This window comes from Camelus ferus, chromosome X, assembly GCF_009834535.1.
Source record: "Camelus ferus isolate YT-003-E chromosome X, BCGSAC_Cfer_1.0, whole genome shotgun sequence".
Classification (NCBI taxonomy): Eukaryota; Metazoa; Chordata; class Mammalia; order Artiodactyla; family Camelidae; genus Camelus; species Camelus ferus.
The window spans coordinates 55,608,533-55,626,404 of record NC_045732.1 but is presented as its reverse complement, the minus strand read 5'-3'; the positions used below and the strand labels follow the sequence as shown (position 1 = coordinate 55,626,404).

The following is a 17,872-nucleotide window of genomic DNA, read 5'->3' as shown; positions in this document are numbered from 1 at the left end:
CCTTCCCCTTTTAGTATTAAAAAATGTTCAAGGCTAGGAATTTCTAAAACCAACAAATAAAAACTTTCCTCCGACCCTAACCAGTGGTTATCAGTGGGTGGTCTCTGGACCACCAGCATCAGCATCACCAGAGTACTTGAGAAACATGCAAATTGTTTGGTCCTACCCAAGACCTACTGAATTGATTCTGAAAAGTCTGGGAGTGAGGCCCAGCCATGGCATTTTAACAAGCCCTGGCGATTCCAATGCCTGCGAAAGTTTGAGACCCGCTTGCCCTGGGATTACCAACTTCTCACAACCTTTTTGAAAATCTACAATTGTTTCTTCTTCCTTCCCAAACTTTCATGCCTTCACCTTTTGCAACTTGCTTTCTGCTCACCACTTGGCTGATACTACTTTAAGAGAGGTGATGATGGATCTTCTCAATGCCAAATCCAAAGTCATTTTCTAAGTCCTTATCCTTTGAGACGCTGCAGCTTTTTACACTACTGGCATCATTCTTGAACACCTAGCCCATGGCTTTCATGATGCTCCAATAATCTGTTTCTCCTCTTTCTTATTCTCCTTTTCCTTTTCATGTCCTTGCTTTGGCCTTGAAATGCTTAAATTTCTAACGTGTATACTCTTACTTGCGGCAATTCACCAACTTTCTACAGCTTCTACAACCACAACTTTACAGATTACCCCAAATCTTATTCTAGCTTTCTTTTCTTTTTTTTCTTTCTTTTTCTTTTCTTTTTTAACATTTTTATTGAGTTATAGTCATTTTACAATGTTGTGTCAAATTCTTATTCTAGCTTCTTAAAACTCTCCACTTGGATGTCCCATGGTCACCCTCAAACTCAGCATGCCCCAAACTGATTAATTATCTTACTTCCTTCAAATCTGTTCTTTGTTTTTCACTTCTGATATTCTTAATGCTTTCTCCATGCAACGAGTCAACTTGGGAGACACCTTTGATTTCTCTGTACCCGTTATACCCCTTTATCCAGTTAGTCACTAAGTTTTGTGAATTCCCTTTTCAGCAATATCTCTCCTTTTCATTCCTTTCCATTCTCAATGTTACCAACCTAACTTTTGTCCATTATTTGTTGTTTGTACCATTACAATAACCTCTTTTTAAATTTTTTTTCTTTTTTTTCTCTTTTGGTGGGGGGAGATAATTAGATTTTTATTTATTTATTTATAATGGAGGTACTGGGGATTGAACTCAGGACCTCGTGCGTGCATGCTAAGCATGAGCTCTAACACTGAGCTATACCCTCCCCCCAACAATTACTTCTTAATCTACTTTCAAGTACTTCCTCCTCCAACCTTGCTAGTACACTGGATTTTTTTCCTAAAGTTTCATGCTACCTATTTAAATATCTTCATTATTATCCCTCTGGCTACCAGATAAATTCCAAACTCTAACAGTGACATTCAACTTCTTCTTTGATTTACCTTTCGTCCTTTCCTCCAATACTTTTGACATATTGCCTGTGCACTGGTAAATGGTTATTACGTTCCACTACTCTCAAACCTCATACATTCCCACCCTGGTGCCAATGCTTATGTCATTCTTCTCACAAAGAATATGTTGCAGCACATAACCTCATCACCACCCATCCAAACTCGAACCATCCTTAAGGCTATACTGCAATTCACTGCCACAAAGAACACCTTAATTCTCTTTTTCCCAGCCAGAAATGGGCTCTCCCTCTTCCAAATTCTCATATCATGTTGTGCCTCTCTTAACAGTTAAAACATGCTGCTTTATAATACAGTCTTTTGTATTAGGTCCTCTCCTCAAATAATATTCAGTCAGAGAGTGTTATGCTGTGTACCAGAAATTGACACATTGTAACTGACTATACTTCAATTAAAAAAAAAAGTTCAGTCAGGTGAGGAATCATGTATATCTTAACCAATGTGCTATTTCAAGTGCCAACCATGGTGTCTGGCTCATCCTACATGCCCATACATGTTTTCCTGGAGCTGTTAAACTAGATAAATGTTTGTTACTACCAATTTTTGAAGCAGACTCTAAGATGTTGGTGTGCATTAAAGATAAGTTTTTGTTAAGAGAATGATGATTTTGCTTACTAGCAGTTTCTGGATCTTTTTAGTGATGGCTGGCTTCTCATATTACTTAAGAAATATTTCAATTTTTATTTATCTAAGCATTAATTTCCTCACAAAAGTTTTTTTAAGTATGATAGATTTATATTGTGCTATGTTTGCTTCTATGAACTCTAAAGAATTTGTTATACATTTGCAATAAATATATATTGTAAAATATAATACATGTAATAAAAACATATTTAACTTACATATTTACATAATAAGACATAATTTAAATCTCTGTTTGAAACCTTATTAAATTTTTCATCCTACATATTTTATATAAGGGTACTTTACTGAGGAAGGGTGTCATTGAGATAACAATTCAAATCACTGCTGAGAGATGTTAAAACTATACAAAGCTAATGTAAATTTACTATTGTATGCAAAATAACCAGCTCTGACTTGAGAAAAAAGAGACTATACCCGTCTTCATCTTGGGTAGGAGAGAAATAAGTACTTTTCTCTGACAGGAGGAAAATGTAAACATGAGGGTGTTTATACTTCCAGCAGCATCACAAATACTAGGCAATCATTGCCTTTTCTTGTCATTTTTCTTCTGCAAAAGATGAGTAAAGAAAGCAAGAACTGTAAGTGTTGTGTTATTGAAAACATAGCAAAGGCCTTCCCTGGGTTTTGCTGGGACAATTCAGACAAAAATGACTGAACCACATTTGGCTGAATTCATCTAGGGAAGTAGCTCTACGCACATTGTCATCGAGTCATTGAAAAATTGACAATCAACTCCTCATAAAGTATATACACACCATCTGAGAGTTGAATGAGTTGTTTAAAAATGTAAACTATTTATAATAAAGTTACTGTATTTCTATTTATATAACTAACTTTTACTGAATGCTTACTTTGTGCAGGCATTGTGCTAAAAACTTTCCATACATCATCTTATTTAATCTTCAAGGCAGCTATGGAAAGCAGATTCTATTATCCCCATTTCTCAGATGAGGAGACTGAGACTTAAAATGATATACTTGTCTAGGGTCACACTATTATGAAGTGGCCAAGCTGAAAATAAAATTCAGGTGTGACTCTAGAAATGAAAATCTTAACCACTGCACTATTCTTATACTTCCATTTCTTTTAAAAAAAATTGCTCTACACTAAGTTTTAAAAGAATTTTAAGTTCAGAAAAATACAAGGTTGCATCTTTAGTAAACAAGATGAGAATAAAAGTTTAAGAAATAGGGATGGGCTATAGTATTAGAAAAAATACCCCATCTGAATCTTAGAAAAAGCTTTTATCTTGGCTTTTAAGCCATTCTCCACAGGGTGGCACAAACCATAAGTTGCAGATTTAAGCTTTTTTGAAATGTTAATAGAACAACTTTCAGAGTTTATATTTAAAATCCCCAAGTCCTGAGGTGAGGGAAAAATGGCACAAAAATGTATCTGCATATTCCAAGCCATTGGGAAACGTTCAACCTGTCCAAAATTTGCCTTCAATTTAACCAATGAAGATGGATACTTTTGGAAAATGAACATAAACCCAAGATGATCCATTGCAGTAGAAGTACTTGTACTTGTTGTTACTTCACAGTTCACTGCTTTAGTCATTCATTGCTGCCTAATTAGGACTCTACAAGACAGCAATCCCTCCACAACCATAAGATCCCTTTGATTCAGGAAAATGGGGCTCGAGAGGATGGCCACGTCCCAGGTCTCAGATGAGTCCCTGGGACGCGCCCCACCAAGTGAGGGTCCTTGGCTTCCTGCAGGAAAGAATTCAAAAGCGAGGCACAGTTCAGTAGAAGTAAATTTATTCAGAGATACACACTCCATAGACAGAGTGCAATCATCTAAAATAGCAAGATAAAGGCCTACAAGATACACATTCCATAGGCAGAATGTGGGCCAGCTTACTCAGAAGGGAGAGCTGTGGCCTCAGAGAATGGGGTCATCTAGGAAAATGAGATCGGCCATGAGATGTGGGAGTTGTTAATTTTTACGAGCTTGGTAACTTCATATGCTAACAAGTGGGAGGATTATTCCAACTATTTTGGGGAAGGGACTGGGATTCCCAGGAACTAGGCCATCACCCACTTTTTGACCTTTTATGGTCAGCCTTGAAACTGCTCTGGCACTTGTGGAGTGCCACTGAGCATGCAATGAGCATATTGAAGCTCAAGATCCACAGGGAGTTGAATCTTCCACCATCTTGGTGCTAATTGCTGTGTCATTCTTTTAATGGCTGTGCCCTGCCCCCTTCCCTCCTGTCTCACCTTCACACCAAATCTTAGTTATTCCTCTCTGAAAAAGCAGTTTAGCTGAGTGGTAAGTGTGTGAAATCTGCAGTCAGACTTCCCAGGTCCATATTCTAGCTCTACAATTTAGTAAACCAGGTGATCTTGGGCAGATTATTTAACTTTGCTTTGCCTCGGTTCCCTGATCTGTAAAATCAGAACAACAATAATAGCACTTTCCGCATAGAATTTTGTGAGGTTGCAAGAGTTCATCTACACAACAAATGTCAAGTGCTAAGAATGGTGTTTGTCACAGAGGAAGTGCTATTACTGTTAACTCTTCTAATTTATCTTTGTTCTTGCTATGAACTCCCCTGTTCTAGAATCCCTGCTTACCTTGTCCTGCTCCCCAGCCTGGCCCAGTCAATCATCACGTTTTGTTCTCACTACTCACCTACAAATCAAACTGTTACAGTCAGTATCCTCTAAATCTGCATTTCTTGTCTGTGCCTTCAAGCCTTCATGTTTGCTGTTACTCTGCCTAAAATTCGATCTCTCAGCTTATGAAAATCTATCTTCTAAATATTGAGTCTATTTTAAAGTGTCCCCTGACTGCCACAGGCAGAGGTGACACTACCATCTCCAGAAACCTATGGAATACATTTCCATCATAAAAATTTCTTATATTTGTTTCAAGATCAATGTTTAGACAGCAAATATTTGTTGCATTCCTACTCTACACAAGATATGCCATTAGGCATGGTGCAGGGTACGTGTCTAAGTGCTGAAAGCCGTGCAGTTCTAGGAATTGAAGAATCATTGGCCATCGAAGAGATATATAATTGAGCAGCAAATTAAAACGAATGCAGTCTTGCTCCAAAGCTCCTATTTCTCAGGCATCTTTTCAGAGGAGACTTAAATTTGCTTTGATAGTAACAGCCCAAGTACATTCTCATTTCAGATCGGATCAACTCTTACTACTCAAACTTTTTTGTTTTTAAATAGAACTGATGAATTCAAATGTTTGCATATCAACAGAAAAACGATCCCCTCTTCTGAGTAATTAAGTGCATTGTATTAATGTGCACATAATGTAAAATCAATAAGTAATGAATTACCACTGATTGTAATTGAATGTTTTCATAATTTTATTGTCAGCCATGATAAATAATCAGTACATGTATACTGCATTAAATTAATTAGTGTGTCATTTCTATTACATACATCAGCAGTGAAGTAATGCAGTGACATCTGTTTTTAATGTTTTAAAGATGGGATATTCCTTACTGAGTAAAAGAAGAAATTATTAGAGATGTTTTCAGTGATTGGCATTTATGGTGGTATCTTCACAAAGATCTAATGAACACATTTATACTTTTTACAATAATTACATTTTTAACCCACTATTAATTATGAGCAACCATACTCAGGCATAAACCCTTTCTGTGGAAATAAACTAAAAAACTCTTCTTTTGTTACATTGCTCTATCACACTGAAAGCTTATCAATTAGCAATGGTAGGCTGCTCCTCCATCATACTTGGAAGTTGCAGTGTAAAGATACAAACACGGTTTAATTAAGGCAGAAAGGAACAATGGAGGATTTTGTGAAGTCCAGTTTGTAACATTTTGTAATCAGTCCTTTCACAAAAGCCATACTCATGTATTTTGTTCATATACAAAGCAAATAATGATGAAAGAATCCTCATGTGGAATTTTTTGATAATGAAACACTGCATTTTGGAAATGACAAAAAACTTTTTTTAGTCTTCATAATATTTTATTTCTCTCTAAGGATGGACTTTTCTGAGCTATACTTTTTTTATTGTAGTCAGTTTACAACGTTGTGGCAACTTCTTGTGTACAGCATAATAGTTCAGCCATACATATACATACATATATTCCTTTTCATATTCTTTTTCATTATAGGTTACTACAAGATATTGAGTATAGTTCCCTGTGCTATACAGAAGAAACTTGTTATGTATTTTATATGTATTAGTTAGTATCTGCAAATCTCAAACTCCCAATTTATACCTTCTCACCCTCTTTCCCCCCGGTGACCATAAGTTTGTTTTCTATGTCTCTGATTCAATTTCTGTTTTGTAAATAAGTTCATTTCTGTCTTTTTTTTTTTAGATTCCACATGTGAATGATATCATATGGTATTTTTCTTTCTTTCTGGCTTACTTCACCTAGAATGACAATCTCCAGGTCCATCCATGTTGCTGCAAATGGCATTATTTATTATTAAAAAGAACTGACTAGCTAAAGTAGGATGGCCTGATTTAGCAAGTAAAAATATAGGATGCCATATTTGGGACATACTAATACAGAAAATTGTTCATCGCTGATGTGAAATTCAAATTTGGCTGTGTTTCCTGTACCTTTACTTCCCCTCCTTTGTTTTTCTGTAGTTGATTTCTAGTTTCATCGCATTGTGGTCAGTAAAGATTCTTGAGATAATTTCTATCTTCTTAAAATTGTTGAGGCTTCTGTTGTGCCCAAGTACTCCTCTATCTTTATTTGCAAGTCTGGCAACCCTCACATAGGGCATATCAGGGAAGGCTTCTTGGGTGAGGTGCTCCCTGAGCCTTCAGGAAGGATCACTTGAAGTTAGGCAGGTGAAGGTGAGTGGAAGGATGTGGCAAGATGTGTGAGGCATGAAGATAACAGTAAATGTGGCGGAAGGATAGGAATGTGAAAGAGTGATGAAAATTAAGGCTAAGCCCTTCAGATTATCTAGAAAATTCTAACTTCACAACTATTAAAAAAAATAAAAGGGTCATTCCTTGAATCTTCCACTTTTTTCCCCAAGTTCCCAGTGAAGTCTAACAGGTGTAAACACAGCAGCAGTTTTGCAAAAACAGTGGCTTAAAAGAATACAAAGCTCTGCTCTGTCCAAAATTCTTTCAGAAAATTCAACAGGTTTCACCTTGCTCTGTGAGAGCTAACCAGCCTTTGATTTTCTCCAGTAAGGAATCTGATCACTTCTCATCTTTGAACATGTCACATTCCACCTTCTATGCAACTGTTTCCACCTGTCAGGATGTCATCTCTCAACGTAATTTTATGGCTGGCGTAGGAAACTGAGTGCTCCAGAAGGAAATTTTTCACCAATAACTGATAGTTGATGAAAGAAGCAAATGTCCTTTAATGTAAACTGATGTTTGTATCCTATTTGGAAACGGACTTCTGAAAAGTTTTGTTCTAAGCATGAACCGTTGTTCATCATGCTACTCACTAAAATCTCTCAATATGAAGCCTTTACTGTGGCGAATCACACTTGTCTCTATTGTCCTGGGCGGGTTCTGCTACAAAGTATAAATTCCCATTGATATCACTCATCACAAGGAATCTCAAAAATTCATTTACAGCTCAATAAGATATGCATATTCAAATAACTTATTTAAGCTCTCTACCTAAAATATAGAGCCAAATGGATGCATTTTTGAGTCCAAAATGTCTGAAAAGAAAGAAAATGTCATATGGAAGATGTGATCTGCTCTTATATAAAAATCATGTCCTGCCATCATCATTAACAATGACTTGTCACTAGAGCTGATGGAAGAATTCAGCAAGGTAGCAGGTTACAAGATTAACGTTCAAAAATCAGTTGCATTTCTTTACACTAACAATTAATCAACAGAAAAAGAAAGTAAAGAAACAATCCCCTTTAAAATAGCACCCAAAGTAGTAAAATACTTAGGAATAAACTGAAGAAAGGAGGTGAAAGAATTATACACAGAAAATGGTGTAAACCACTGATGAAGGAGATTAAAGAAGACTTCTAAAAATGGAAAGATTTCCCACGCTCCTGGATTGGAAGGATCAATATTGTTAAAATGGTCACACTGCCCAAGGCAATCTACAGATTTAATGCAATCCCTATCAAATGACCCAGGACATATTTCACAGAACTAGAACAAGCCATAATAAAATTTATATGGAACCACAAAAGACCTAGAATTGCTAAAGCATTACTGAAGAACAAGAAAGAGGCTGGAGGAATAACTCTCCCAGACTTCAGACAATACCATAGAGCTACAGTCATCAAGACAGCATGGTATTGGTACAAAAACAGACATATAGACCAATGGAACAGAATAGAGAGCCCAGAAATGAACCTGCAAACTTTTGGTCAACTAATCTTTGACAAAGGAGGCAAGAATATACAATGGAATAAAGACAGTCTCTTCAGCAAATGGTGTTGGGAAAACTGGACAGCAGCATGTAAATCAGTGAAGGTAGAGCACTCCCTTACACCATACACAAAAATAAACTCAAAATGGATCAAAGACTTAAACATAAGACAAGATACAATAAACCTCCTAGAAGAAAATATAGCCAAAACATTATCTGCCATACTTCTCAAAAATGTTCTCCTAGGACAGTCTACCCAAGCGATAGAAATAAAAGCAAGAATAAACAAATGGGACCTAATGAAACTTACAAGCTTCTGCACAGCAAAGGAAACCATAAGTAAAACAAAACGACAACCTACGGAATGGGGGAAAATTTTTGCAAATGAAACCGACAAAGGCTTGATCTCCAGAATATATAAGCAGATCCTACGACTTAATAAGAAAGAAACAAACAACCCAATCCAAAAATGGGCAAAAGACCTAAACAAGCAATTCTCGAAGGAAGACATACAAATGATCAATAGGCACATGAAAAAATGCTCCATATCACTAATTATTAGAGAAATGCAAATCAAAACTACAATGAGGTATCACCTCACACCAGTCAGAATGGCCATTCAAAAATCCACAAATGACAAATGCTGGAGAGGCTGTGGAGAAAGGGGAACCCTCCTACACTGCTGGTGGGAATGCATTTTGGTGCAGGCACTATGGAAAACAGTGTGGAGATTCCTTAAAAGACTAGGAATAGACTTACCATATGACCCAGGAATCCCACTCCTGGGCATATATCCAGAAGGAGCCCTACTTCAAAAAGACACCTGCACCCCAATGTTCATAGCAGCACTGTTTACAATAGCCAAGACATGGAAACAGCCTAAATTTCCATCCACAGATGACTGGTTAAAGAAAAAGTGGTATATTTATACAATGGAATACTACTCACCCATAAAAACTGACAACATAACGCCATTTGCAGCAACATAGATGTCCCTGGAGAATGTCATTCTAAGTGAAATAAGCCAGAAAGAGAAAGAAAAATACCATATGAGATCGCTCATATGTGGAATCTAAAAAACAAAAACAAAAACAAAAACAAAAAACCAAAGCATAAATACAAAACAGAAATAGACTCATAGACATAGAATACAAACTTGTGGTTGCCAAGGGGGCGGAGGGTGGGAAGGGATAGACGGGATTTCAAAATTGTAGAATAGATAAACAAGATTATACTGTATAGCACAGGGAAATATACACAAGATCTTGTGGTAGCTCACAGAGAAAAAAATGTGACAATGAATATATATATGTTCATGTATTACTGAAAAATTGTGCTCTACACTGGAATTTGACACATTGTAAAATGATTATAAATCAATAAAAAATGTTAGAAAAAAAACAATGACTTGTCAGTCATTCTGTTTGGAATACAAATACTAAAGGTCTGTATAAAAGGGTAATGTATGAAAATGCAAATGTTCTGTATTTCGTATAAAATGTTTATCTTTTACTAAGTCCTTATTTGGTTTGTATTTTCATACATATGCAAAAAAGTGATCTAAAACAGTTGCAATTCTCTTGTAAGCCATGGTCAATGTCTTCAAAACAAATAAAAACATACACACACACACACACACCCCTCCGTCTTTCCTTCCCCCACAAACACATGCTCATTCTATCACTACCACTAAAATCTCAGTCATGGGGAACTACGTACGTATCTGTATCTTTGGTGCAAGCAAACAAAAATTTCCATTTTACTGCTTCACTGCAAGAGACCCATCCTGGAGTTACTGCCATCTAGTGACAAGTAGGAGTATTCAATCCTTCTATTTTTCAAAACTAAATTGCCTAAAATTTTTAAAAGTAAGATAAAACGGAAATGAACAAGAAAATAAATATAAAGACTCTGAAAGAACTCTTCAGTCTGCAATATAGCTGCCACAGCATTGTTCAACTGTAAACAAAAGTAATTATTTTTGTTTTGAAATAAATTGGACTTCCTCCAGGTTTCTATCATGTTAACATTTTACTTTATGATGAAAATGTAAACTGTACATATTATATATTCCTTTGCATCTTAAGCTTATTGAAATTCTATGCTGAAATAATATTTCTTTTTTATTGGCTTACAAATTGTTTTCAATAATAATAATTTGCTATTTTTATAGAATGTGCTTACATCAGTAGCTCTTATCTGGAGAAGTTTCTGTGTGTGCAGGTTCCTGAGATGTTGTCACAAATGATTTCCTTGCATTCATGTCTACGTAAATATTGCCTTGAAGGAAAAAAGTGTTAACATTTGATCAAAATACTTTAGAATTCTTTCAGAAATAGGGTATTAAATAAGTTATGCTAAATATATCTGTAAAATCTCTCTGTGTAGGAGTAAGAATTTTTTTAAAAAACGGTACTCTGCTATCGTTTTTCAGGGTCACACACAAAGTAACCTCAATCTGGAGAGTGACTTCTTGTTTAAACTAGGAAACACAAGGATACTGCAGAATTTCAGTTCAGTCTTCTTAACAATCAAATGTGGCCCTATTGACTACAAACAGTAACTTCGATGTAATGTCCAAATTTTATAAAGAACTAGTATTTCGTGTCAAAAAGTGCTTATTTACAAATCATCTGTTCTGACTTTTTAAAATATAAAAAAATCATAAGTAATATTTTTACTTAGATCACTTTTCTGTGAGAAATGGGACAAGCATATCTACCATGGATACTGACCACTCCAAATGGGCAATTCAGTCACTTCATCCAGTTGAAGAATTGTTGGAATGCTTAGGCCAGTTCTTTTGTCTCTGCCAGTAAGGCAAACTCTTAAATATGAATAGGTAGGTTCTGGGTCTCTAGGTTAGCAACCACTTTTCACTTTCCAGAGTCACTGGGACCAAGTCTCATTAATCTATGTCTTGTCAAAAGTTATAGAGGTCCCATTAAAATGTGTGTGATATAACCATTTCTCCATCTGGGCTACAAAGGAAAACAAAAGTAACAGTAAATTGCTGAGTCTTAGGGCTTTCATAATTTATTATCAGAATTGAATTCTAGAAGTGTCATAGTGATATAAACAAGTCATAATATTAGAAATGTAAGAATTAAAATTAGCTGACGCCTTAGAAACAGACATCTATTTAATTGGAATATTTGGTCTATGGTTGGAGTATGTTTAAAACGATTTTGAATTAAATAATGCAATGTTGATTCAATTATTTTGTTATTTGAGAATTATAAATATTTATTTTCCTTATTTAAAAGACAGTCTATTGAGGAGTGATGGAAATGTTAGCTAACTTGATTTTGGTGGTGGTTTCATAGGTGTATATATGTATCAAAATTCATCAAATTGTTCATCTGAAATATGTGTAGTTTACTGTACAGAAATTATATCACAAAAAAAGTTGTTTTAAAAAAGGCAATCTATTTGCATCATGTAAAATATTCAAACCAATATAAAATAGTCGTTGTTCCTGGTCAGCTTTCTCTGTTCTCATATTCAGGATTTTGCCCCAGAAGTGGAATCTAAGTTGAGAAAGAGTTAATAAGCATCTGTGGTATATCCTGGATATAATATAACACTGTTTTAATGTATGCAAATAGAGATTGTGATAAGAATTATGTAATGACTTCAGCATTAGGAAAATCCAAAATCGTTTATGTTTAATGTGAAAATTAATGGGGCATTAAAATGATTAAATTGAATAAGCGCAGATGCCTCAAACATCAGAAGTCCATTTTCTCAGCTTGATGTCTTAAGTGGTCATTCCTTCATCTGCATTATGAAAACCTAAAATTTTTTAAAAAGGTAAAATTTCCTAACCAAGTCAGAAGTTAGTTTAGCAACAGGAATCATTAGAAGCAACATTTCACTTCAGTTAGATAGATAAAAAAAGATTTATTGATAAAAAACATTTATTTTCAGGTGTCCAAAAATCATCAGTGAGAATGATAGAATAGAAATTTAAAGGACATTAATTAATTAAATAAAAGATTTATTTATCCAAATATTCATGACACTTTCTTTGATTCTGAGCTAGCTATTTTGCTTCCAATTTAAAATGCATGTTTTTAATTCATTCAGCATTTCTTATTTAAAATCAGCATGTAGGTGAGGAATTAGGCTATAGTAATCCTTCAGAGGGAAACCTCCCATGTGTAAACTCGAGTGGAAGATTTTGTTGTAGCATTCTGGAAAAGCAGTAAAGCCTTGTATTATTATATCCTGCAACATCATTAAGGCAAGAATTTGACTGAGGAGTAATTCTTAAATTTAAGACAAAGACAACAAATTTAAAATTAGGCAACTCTGATAGTCTAAATATCCCGAGGCAATTAAGTTCAGAGAAAATGTTCTGAATTCACTGACTGAGACCCTCATATAGAAACTATTAAGAGGGTGGGACACTCTCAAAAATGAAAATCTCACTGTACAACTAAAAATAATCCCTAAGTACAAGAAAAGAAGAGTGAATGTAAAGATGATGTGACCTTATAGTGAGCTTTCAGATGAGCTCAGATTATAAAAGGAGGCACACAAAAATGGAAAAATAAATACACTCAAGGACAAATATTTTTAAATGGCACATTTAAACACGATCAGGAAGGGTGAAGCCTAGGAAGGAATCACAACTGTAAAATTAGAAGAAAAATTTAAAAACTCCCAAAGTGCCTTTTTGAAAAGTTCTGTTTGGAGGAAGAACAATAAAGGGCTATCCTGATGTGTTTCTCAGAATTGGGATGTTTATGTAAAATGTAGATTCCTCCCCATGTACAAAATTAATCTAAATCTCCAGGAGTGGGCCCAGGAATCTGCATTTTAGTTAACTCCTCAAGTGAATTTGCTTTATTTTTTTAAAAGTTGAAACTGAGTATAGTTTTAAAAGTCAAACAATGCTAAAAGATACTTAGTAAAAAATAGTCCCCACCCCTCAACCCTCCCACCCCCGCCAATCTGTTCACAAACCCTCAAACTTCCTCCTCAAAGGAAACAGCTTCCAAATATTTTGGTTATCTTTACTGACATTTATCTCCACATTTCTAAATGATATTCTATTTCTTGATAAATTGCTTTTTTTTGTGGGGGAGCAAGGTAGTTTGATTTGTTATTTTAATGGAGATACTGAGGCTTGAACCCAGGACCTCATGCATGCTAAATGCACAGTCCACCACTGAGCTATACCCCCCTCTTGATTAATCATTTTTTTTAACATTTTATTGATGTATAATCATTTTACAATGTTGTGTCAAATTCCAGTGTAGAGCACAATTTTCAGTTATACATGAACATGTATATATTCATTATCACATTTTTTTCTCTGTGAGCTACCATAAGATCTTGTATATATTTCCCTGTGCTATACAGTATAATCTTGTTTATCTATTCTACAATTTTTAAATCCCAGTCTATCTCTTCCCACCCTCCACCCCCTTGGCAACCACAAGTGTGTATCCTATGTCTGTGAGTTTATTTCTGTTTTGTATTTATGCCTTGTTTGTTCTTTTTTTTAGATTCCACATATAAGCGATCTCATATGGTATTTTTCCTTTCTCTTTCTGGCTTACTTCACTTAGAATGACATTCTCCAGGAACATCCATGTTGCTGCAAATGGCATTATGTTGTTGTTTGTTATGGCTGAATAGTATTCCATTGTATAAATATACTACTTCTTCTTTATCCAGTCATCTGTGGATGGACATTTAGGCTGTTTCCATGTCTTGGCTATTGTAAATAGTGCTGCTATGAACATTGGGGTGCAGGTGTCTTTTTGAAGTAGGGTTCCTTCTGGATATATGCCCAGGAGCGGGATTCCTGGGTTTGATTAATCACTTTTAAATATTACCCTTTGACTTCCTCTTAACAGTAGATAAGTAGATAAGGGTTTATGATCCTTACACTTTTACCTGTATAGTTCCCCTCCCCCACATTCCCAGGATTGTTACATCGCAATTTGGAGAAAATCAGTATTCAGTTTACTTTGATATGATCATATACATCTTATTTGTAGTTGAATCAATAATATACTGTGATTACATTTCCTTTCCCTAACAATTTCTTATTTTCCCAGAGGTTGATATTTGCCTCATATATGCTTAGATCTTTATGTACTTATTGCTAATTTTTTTGATTTATACATAATCTTTTTTAACATCTTTTTATTGAGTAATAGTCATTTTATAATGTTGTGTCAAATTCCAGTGTAGAGTACAATTTTTCAGTTATACATGAACATACATATATTCATTGTCACATTTTTTTTCTCTGTGAGCTACCACAAGATCTTGTATATATTTCATTGTGCTATACAGTATAATCTTGTTTATCTATTCTACATTTTGAACTTATTGCTAATTCTACCCAATCACTCCATCATTGTCTCAATACTATTTTCCATATAAGCAAACACATCAGATAATTCCTCAATTTCTATTTTCCCAGGAGACTTCCCTCCTGGAGCCCATTACCTTTCTGCTCTGCTTTGGGTTAATTTCTCTCTGAGTCGATGGCACATCTACAGTTCTAAGAGTTCCCTGTACCATCATCCTTTGTTGGATAGCGTGTTCCTTTAATCCTCCTGTTTCCTGGTTTACTTCTTTCTCTTGGTAGACCATATCCTCAGTCACTTTGTGAGTACTGCATGGAAGTTACTTTTAAAGTCCTGGTATATCTGAAAATATCTTTACAGCTACCAATCAGCTGTGTAGTGTCTCATTTTCAACATGAATGGGAAACCAAATATCATTAGTGTTTTTGGGGGGGGGTTGTTTTGTTTTTGTTTTTGTTTTTTATTGAAGTGTAGTTATTTACAATGTTAGTTTTGGGTGTACAGCAAAGCAATTCAGTTATACATATACATACATATATTTTTTCAGATTCTTTTCCATTATATGTTACTACAAGAAATTGAATGTAGTTCTGTGTGCTATACAGTAGGTCCTTGTTGTTTATCTATTTTATATATAGTAAGGTGAATCTTTAATCTGAAACTCCTAGTTTATCCCTCCCCATCCAAGCTTCACCCAGCACTGGGCAGGCACTGGCTCCTCCTGCAGGAAACCTGCATAAGCCTCTAGTCCAGCCTCATCCACCAGGGGACAGATATCAGAAATAAGAAAACAACAATCCCAAAGCCTGTGGAAGGAATCCACAAACACAGGCCAGACTCTACACTGGGACCAGCTGGACTCTGGCCCTTGGGTGACAAGAGAGGAGTGTACTGCTAGGACACATAGGACGTTTCCCACAGAGGGCTACTTCTCCAAGGTCGAAAAATGTAACTAAGCTATCTAAAAATACAAATAGAAAGACAGACAATATGAGGTGATAAAGGAATATCTTCCAGTCCAAGGCACAATATTAAATCCCAGAAGAAGAAACAAGTGATGAGGAGAAAGGTAATTTACCTGAGAAAGAGTTTAAAGTAATGATGGCAGAGAGGTGTAGGGAACTCAAGAGGAGTATAGATGCACAGAGTGAAGTTTTTAGCGAAGAGTTGGAAAATATAAAGAATACCCAAGCAGAGCTGAAGAATAAAATTACTGAAATGAATAACACACAAGAAGGAACCAAGAATAGACTAAATAAAGCAGAAGAATGGATCAATGAGTTAGAAGACAGATTAGTGGAAATCACTACTGCAGAACAGAAAAAAGAAAAAAAGAATGAAAAGAAATGAGGATAGTTTAAGAGAACTCTGGGACAACATGGAATGCCCTGATATTCGTATTATACAGGTCCCAGAAAGAGAAGAGAGAGAGAGAAAGGACCTGAGAAAAATTTTGAAGAGATAATCACTGAAAACTTCCACAACTTAGAAAAGGAAACAGTCACCCAAAGTTCAGGAAGCACAGAGAGTTCCACACAGGATCAACCCAAAGGAAAATACACAAAAGGCACATAGTAATCAAATTGACAAAAATGAAGGATAAGGAGAAAATATTAAAATTAGCAAGACAAAAGCAACAAATAACATACAGGGGAACGCCCACAGAGTTATCAGCTGATTTTTCAGCAGAAACCCTTCAGGCCAGGAGAGAATGGCACGATAAAATTAAAGTGATGAAAGGGGAAAACTGACAACCAAAAATACTCTGTCCATCAAGGCTCTCATTCAGATTTGATGGCGAAATCAAAAGTTTCACAGATAAACAAAAGCTAGAAGAATTTAGCACCACCAAATCAGTTTTACAACAAATGTTAAAGGTATTTCACTAGTCATCAAACCATAAGAAAAGAGAACAAAAAGAAGAAAGAAGAAAACCTACAAAAGATTGCTTTGGCAATTTGAGGTCTTTTATGGTTCCATACAAATTCTGGAATTGTTCTAGTTCTATGAAAAATGTTGTGAGTATTTTGACGGGGTTTGCATTGAATCTATAGATTGCTTTGGGTAGTACAGCCATTTTGTAATGTTGATTCTTCCAATCAAAGAGCACAAGTTATCTTTCCATTTCTTTGTATCATCTTCAATTTCCTTCATGAATGTTTTATATTTTTTAGAGTATAGGTAACCTCCTTGGTCATGTTTATTTCTAGGTATTTTGTTGGTTTTGATGCAATGGAAATGCTTATGCCAGCTATAAATTTCTGATTTTTGAAGTGAAAAAAAAGGTGAATGAAGGGCCACAAATAGCCAAAAAAACCCCTAGATTTTAAAAATTGAAGTATAGTCAGTTACAATATGTCAATTTCTGCTGTATAGCACAATGTCCCAGTCATAAACGTATATGCATATATTCATTTTCATATTCGTTTTCATCAAAGTTATATAAGATATTAAATATAGTTCTCTGTGCTATACAGAATAAATTTGTTTTTTATCTATTGTTATATATAGTGGTTGTTATTTTCAAATCTCAAACTCCAAATTTATCCTTTTCCATCCCTTTTCCCCTGGTAACCATAAGATTGTTTATTATGTTTGTGAGTCTGTTTCTGTTTTGTAGATGAGTTCATTCATGTCCTCTTTTTTCTTTTTTCATTTTAGATTCCACATATTAGTGATATCATATGGTATTTTTCTTTCTGTGTCTGGCTTACTTCACTTAGAATGACAATCTCCAGGTCCATCCAAGTTGCTGCAAATGGCATTACTTTATTACTTTTCATGGCTGAGTAGTATTCTATTGTATAACTATGTTACACAACTTCTTTAAACAGTCATTGTTGGTGGACATTTAGGTTGCTTCCCTGTCTTGGCTATTGTATATAGTGCTGCAATGAACACTGGGTTACATGTATCTTTTCAAATTAGAGTTCCCTCTGGATATATGCCCGGGAGTGGGAATGCTGGATCATATGCTAAATCTATTTTTAGTCTTTTGAGGAATCTCCATACTGTTTTCCATAACATTTGCTATTTCAGGCAGGCCCTTGCTGTAAAAAACAGAGGCCAAATAAACAGAGAAAACATGGAGAGAGGG

General features: G+C 35.2%; 1 protein-coding gene across 1 annotated transcript in view; it reads left to right on the top strand.

Moving 5' to 3' along the window:
• Positions 1–3,763: 3,763 nt before the first annotated feature.
• The window catches only part of CHM (CHM Rab escort protein), a 171,708-nt gene continuing 157,599 nt past the window's right edge, over positions 3,764–17,872 (top strand). Inside the window, exon 1 of the mRNA XM_032474684.1 lies at positions 3,764–3,812. Coding sequence (XP_032330575.1) covers positions 3,764–3,812 — 49 coding nt within the window. The remainder of the gene's footprint in view (positions 3,813–17,872) is intronic.